Source organism: Acipenser ruthenus, chromosome 3, assembly GCF_902713425.1.
Source record: "Acipenser ruthenus chromosome 3, fAciRut3.2 maternal haplotype, whole genome shotgun sequence".
Taxonomy (NCBI): domain Eukaryota; kingdom Metazoa; phylum Chordata; class Actinopteri; order Acipenseriformes; family Acipenseridae; genus Acipenser; species Acipenser ruthenus.
The window spans coordinates 12029309-12036253 of record NC_081191.1 but is presented as its reverse complement, the minus strand read 5'-3'; the positions used below and the strand labels follow the sequence as shown (position 1 = coordinate 12036253).

The 6945-nt window shown below is 36.2% G+C and overlaps 1 protein-coding gene across 1 annotated transcript in view; it reads left to right on the top strand.

Annotated features, from left to right (window-relative positions):
- The first annotated feature begins 2316 nt into the window (after nucleotides 1-2316).
- The window catches only part of vps50 (VPS50 EARP/GARPII complex subunit), a 164146-nt gene continuing 159517 nt past the window's right edge, over nucleotides 2317-6945 (top strand). Inside the window, exon 1 of the mRNA XM_059012400.1 lies at nucleotides 2317-2522. Within this exon, the coding sequence (XP_058868383.1) occupies nucleotides 2490-2522 (33 nt within the window). The 5' untranslated portion in view covers nucleotides 2317-2489. The remainder of the gene's footprint in view (nucleotides 2523-6945) is intronic.

The window sequence follows — 6945 nt, the reverse complement described above, 5'->3', positions numbered from 1 at the left end:
GATTGTCTAAGTCACACTATAACCCTGATGTGTATGAGACAGATCTAGCAGGATCTAGAACAATGATAAAATGAAATAGGAAGAGTTGCAGGCTAATATATCTTCAAATGCACTTTCAGCCTTAAATACCCACTCACTTCAACAATGTACCTGTACGTTCACTAAACAGCAGATAAAGTGGCTTACTATAATACAGTTCCAGAATGAGTAATTAGCACACAATCTAATTCAGTTATTTCCAATTTACCCAAAAGAATCAAGCTAAAGACATGGTTTAACCACAGTGCCTGTAGTTTATCCAAACAGAGCACAATAAAGCAAAAAAAGTGGGGGAACTACTCCACCCAGTGGACAAATACCCTACAATGCTACAACATATATATTTAAATATTATTGTGCCAATAAATGTATTAAAGCCCTACGCATTTATTATTATTTATTTATTAGCAGACGCCCTTATCCAGGGTAACTTACAGTCGTAAACAATACTTTATGAATACAACCATACCCAAAAAGTATTTTATTTTATCCAACTGTAGGGTTACAGTTTATATGTGGCAACCAAACTGGAGCAGGCTTTTTGGGCTAAACTGTGTTTGTAAATGAATCCCAAATGTGTAAATCATGCAAGAATACATGTATGAACATATTTAGCTTATTTTCACATCTAAATATACCTCAGCTGGACCCGGGGTGGCTGGTCCTCATAAGTTTTCACCAGACCACCATATGTACCAAAAAAACTGGGAGAGGTCTAGTGTGCTGGATACCCTTATTAAGGTTTCCTATACGAAAAGCATAACGACGTGTAATAAAGCATAGTGAAAGCATGGTAAAGCATTGAAAAAACCCAGAGAGGTAACTTCTGGGGGGTAAAATGAAGATTTCCCACCTAAGTGGTTCCCCTTAGTCATTCTGCATGGATAGCTTTAATGAATAATATTCTGGGTTCCACACTGTACTTTTGAGACTGATATCTCAATAAGTATTTTGATTTAATTTAATGTTTTTTTAATGCATTTCTCAATATATGGAGGGTAAGGTAAAAAAATAAATAAAAAGATCTTATCATCAATGTTTACCGAACATGCCAAGTTGTGTAAACGTAACTGCTAAACTAAACATAACAAAAGATAGCCCTTCAAGTTCCAATGCTTGCCATTCCTAATCATCTGCCAGAACTCTGAGCCAGCCGCCAGGCCAGCGAGCGAGCCACGTGAGAACTCTGAGCCAGCTGCCAAGCCAGTGAGTGAGCCACGTGAGAACTCTGAGCCAGCCGCCAGGCCAGCGAGCGAGCCACGTGAGAACTCTGAGCCAGCCGCCAGGCCAGCGAGCGAGCCACGTGAGAACTCTGAGCCAGCCGCCAGGCCAGTGAGTGAGCCACGTGAGAACTCTGAGCCAGCCGCCAGGCCAGCGAGTGAGCCACGTGAGAACTCTGAGCCAGCCGCCAGGCCAGTGAGCGAGCCACGTGAGAACTCTGAGCCAGCCGCCAGGCCAGTGAGTGAGCCACGTGAGAACTCTGAGCCAGCCGCCAGGCCAGTGAGCGAGCCACGTGAGAACTCTGAGCTAGCCGCCAGGCCAGCGAGTGAGCCATGTGGAGGTTTTGACCATGGACGCGGTCAGTGAATCAAAGAAGCCAATACTAAATTTCACCTTGGTTATATATTATGCAGGTATACAGGCAGTTCATCTCCATCTGGCTGTAAACGTAGTTATTCTGACATTATTTTGTCTTCCCACAATATGCCAATGCACCTGCTCAAGATGATACAACATGTCAGATTTATTAAGAGCATTTAGCATTCATTTAAAACAAAACAAAACACCCCCCCCCTCCCCCCTCCCCCCCAGTTATAGCTATACAATATTACTATTGTACACCATAGCAATTCACTGCAGTTGACACTATAGCATACTTTAATTAGGGCTAAGTACACATGTATCCATCATTGACATGGCAATATGAATACTGAAAGCTACATCAAATATACCAAATATATGCAAATCGCATGCATAATTTGATATATTTATTTGTGTTCTTATTGTCATTAACAAGTATACTATGCATTCCAAAGTTGAGTGCATTAACATAAATCTAGCTTAATACAACCTAGTTTACGTTTTTTTGTTTTTTTTTAAAGTACAATGAGTAACTGTATCTCCCATTTTCCTCACTTTTAGACACTGAGGAAAATGTGAGATGTAGTTACTCATTTCTTGTAATGATTTAAAAAAACAAAAACAAAAACAACAACAACAAAAAACAACAGGAAACATATCACATTAAAACTACAACTCCCAGAAAACCGTGCGAAAAAGACCTGTCCACATGACACGTAAATCAACATGGCTTCTTTGTAGCATCTCTTGTCTTGTACTGCAGAACTTGATATTGTCCAAACACAGCAATGAACGTGAACGTGAACATGAACATGAACATGAATTTGAATTGAATTCTATTCGATATATTTAACAGCTACGAAGACACAATGCAGAAGATAAAGTCACTCATGACCCGACAGGTAGGGGGCTAAATACGTGTTAGATAAACATAGGCAAACTGGTCTTGCACAGGTGTATTCATGGCCGGATCTTGTTCAATTACTGCGTACAGCTTTTCATCAGTGTAGCTTCTGAATTAGTGTTAAGAAATTACTGAGGCTGAGAAATTATTACGGTTTACAGAATGTTTACAGGTCTTACATTTGATTTGTAGGTCAACTAGTAATTATGTTGGGGAAAGCACATTGTTATCCCACACTAGTAAATGCGATTGCCCATATATTAAAACACAGCATATTTGTCTTGTGGAGTAACATTATGTCTGGGTTTAAAGTTGTTTTTGTCCGTGGTATAAATACTGTACGTAAAGATTTTTTTTTTTTTTTTTTTTTTTTTATACCGTAAGAGTGTATACATCACACATTTCAATTATGCCTACAGGTCAGTAAGTTCATGATTAGCTGAGTGATACCTAAGTACTATAAATTGACATTCCAGGCTGTACGTTAAAAAATATGTTTATGGGGAAGTCGGTATTTACTAATATAATTAAATGGTTTAGTGGCTGACAGGATGTGACACTTTATTTGAGTGTTCTGGTTCACGTATTTAAATACAAGTGTTCTGTAGAAAAAAAAGAAAAAGAAAAAATCACCCACGCGCGAATAAAAACCATACATAAATATGCGAGGTGCAAATACAACAACACATTTGTTTAAAATCATTATACTATAACATTTAATGTGTACATTAAAGATATTAAATCATGTTCATACATATTTCCCTTTAATTTTAATAAGTTGATTTTCTGAATCTATACCTTTTGTCTAATCTTTCCGATTTGAAGGGAAATAGTGTGAAAAAAAGAACGCTGCGTATCACTATCAGAGCTAGAGATTTCCATGCAGAATATGATTCAGGGGCTAAAGGCCATTGCACACTGGATCCTTTCCGTCATTATCATACCTCATCCGAAAAATACGTGAGTCAATCCATTGCACACTAGATGCGTAAATGTCGTACTTAAGAGCGCTGATGTGCAGTGGAGGCTTTGTAGTAAATATACCTTTCATTATTTTAATTTAAAAAAAAAAATAGAATTCTGTTGTTAATTCTTGCATAACTTTGAACACAACATGTTAAAACGTTTGGTAATTATTACGTTTCTACTAAAGCTACAATAATGTTAGGCAATAAAAATAAAATAAACACATGATATTACACAACACAGTTGTCCTAGCATCAGAAACCAAATTACCAATATTACATTTTTCAAACACTCGTCCTGAAGCTAGCAATGAGCTACCGAAAGTACTTTACCATAATAACCTACTCTCTGTGTTTGAAGCCATAAATTCCATCACTTTCATGTACTGCCCCTCTTTTCTGACTGTTAAGCCCTGAACGCTCTTGCCCTGTCATGCTTCTTTCTCTGATACAATTGAAATAAAAAATAAAAAGTATACGCTTGTAGTAACCTATACAGCACAAAATACATGTGTTTATCTATGCTATCAGTTAAAAATGTAATGTTTTATAATACATATCATTCACGCACGCCCAAGTCCACGGCAATGCCTTTCCATATGTTTTCTTTTTTCCCCCCCTTTGTAATCTTTGTTGGATTTATCATAAAGTAATTTTTGTTTGGCGACACACACAATTAGGGAACTGCAAGAATCCACGTGTCTTTCCAGTCGTTTTTCATTGGTCAATGTATTTTTTATAGGGTTGTAAGGGTTTAAACGTGTAAACGTGGATTAAAATTATTTTCGTTTAAAATTTGTATTATACGTTTAAACGCAACTTAACAGTAAAATATATTATCAAATTATTTTTGCATATTTTCCTCAAAGAAAAAAGATAGTTTCCCTTTCTAGGGTTTTCCTGTTCTTCCACGTGATCACTCTAAACACATCTTGCATAAATTAAGGACAGACCAGCTTCCTGCGTTGTTGTGTATCTCCATCGCATTGCCTTTTTTCAGGTCTTATAGGGCTCTATGGAATCTGTGCTAACGAGAGCACAGACGGACTCAATAGAATATTAACGCGGAATTAAGTGCTGTATGAAAAAAATGCATTTGGCAGTAGAGCATTAAGCTTGAGATTTACATATTTGAAGTGAAAATGTGAAACTAATGGTCAGTACAGACAGTGACGTAACTTTGGTTTCAAAAGTGGGGGAATGGGTGGCAGGGGGGGACAGTTTCTGTAGCTGGATTATAAATGAGGTGAGGTATTCTGTAAGGGATAAACAACGAGAAGGGCTGAGTCAGTGAAAATAATTCACCGTTCGAGTGTGTTAAATAAATGCTATCATGGAAAATAAATAGAAACCTTTTTAAGGACTTAAACAGTTAGACAACGTTGCAGACTATACCTCAGTATAGTACCTCACACAGACTGCTATTACAGCAGTCACTTTGAACAATACGATCCCAATGTTCACACTACAAGATTTATGGTAGTGAAACCATGGGCATAGCAGTAATATAGAATTGACCAAGTTCAAAACTAAAAGTTATGTAACGTCGCCTATCTGTTTGCTTTGGAGCGCCCCACACTGCACTAAAAAAATAAAATAAAAAATACAACCCGTTTTTAAAGTTAACAATACTATTTTTCAATACAATTAGATAAAACAATACTTAATTCAATGAAGACGAACGAAAACCGAATGGAAAAAGTAGAAGCCTGTAGGTTTACGGTTTTGTGTTGTTCACCTTGCTTGCGGTGTGCATAAGTTCATTTAAATTAACCCAATTACATTTTTTTTGAACGGTAAAAATGGAAATCAGAAAAAAAGGGAATCAGAACAAAATAACACGAATTCCATAGGGTCCTAGTCTTAGTACTGTACATTATTTCAGTTACGTGAATAGCCTGTGTGATTAAGGCACCTCACGGCTCCATACACGCCACAGTAAAACACTAACACATTGGGAAAGAAAAACATGTGGCTACTATTTATTTATTTATAAAAAGAACAGTGAATAAGATGCCTGTTACAAAGTGCTTACAACTTTTTATTTGTCCATATTTTATTGTGTGTGTTCAACATGACATCTGCAATTACAGAACAGCTTTTAATTATTCAAGCGAGCTGAACCGAGAAGCCGTGAAAGAGAGGGACGCTGGGAAATGAAGTCTTTATTTTTTCATGTGAATGTGCAAGCGCTGTTGTGAAGGGGAGGGACGCTTGGAACTAGTATTGTATCAGACAACGACTTTGATTTTTAATGAAAAAGAAAATAAAAGTTTTGGGTTCTGGACATGTTTTGTTTCCTGCCAACAATATACAAGTGAATGAAACTAAAAATGTAGTCTTGTCACTGTGTTTTAATTTAAATAGAGCTGTTTTTTAAAAGTTTTTTCAATGTTGGATACACACGCTTTTTATGGAGCTTCAGGAGAAATGGTACGTTGTAAAATCGACTATATGTTTTTTTTATGCTATTAAAATGGATTACATTTTAGTGCTAACTTGCAGCCCTCCTTTATGCTTTTGTTTACCATTGTTTGTCTTTAAGTGGATCTATATGGTACGCGCTTTGAATAACCGAGGTTAAAATATGACTTAAAATATTGGAAGTAAAGTATAAAAATATGAAATGAGTGAAACATTAAATTTATGGCCGTTTAAACGGTTAAACGACCAGATTAACAATGGGTTTAAATGTGTAGTCAATTAAACGTAGATTTACAGCCCTAATTTTTTAATGCACGTCAAATCGGATCAAATCGAAGTTGTTTCAATTCCAAAATTGACGCATCACCGTCGTATGACAATTCCAGACTCAGTGTGCAAGGTGCAATAGGGAATGCTCATTTTTTAAGTCGCACGTTAAATTCAGATGCATTATTGGATCCAGTGTGCAATGGCCTTAACAGTGGACTTATTGGCAGTTAACAAAAAACAGATTTATTAAAGGTGATACTAATGAACAGGGAAATATCTACTGACAAATAAAGCCAGAGTCTGTCAAGGGTTAGGATTAATATGTGGATGAATTTGTGTCACAAATTATACCATCTGATTTGCACAATTTAAGATATTGTCATTATATGAACCATATCGATAAATTTAAATACTAATTCATAAAATCTTAATAAGACTAATATATGGATAAGTACTACTGTATAATTTCATATCTACTCATACAAAAAATAAAGTAATAAATAAGCGATTTGATGACATTTTGCCTATTTATGTCTTTTCTCTTTATTTTTGCTTGGAATTCTCTGTATGTCTTTTAAGCTGCTGACTGTTTTGATTTAAAAATTCCAAGCACTGAAAATGTTGGCCCGTTTTGAAATTTTCCACACAATAAGTTAGAGAATCATTCATTAGACCAAGGAAACAAAAACACAACAATGAAAACTACCTTTGCTGTAAACCTTGTGAATATCTACAGCAGTAGGAGAGACTAGAGACTTGCAT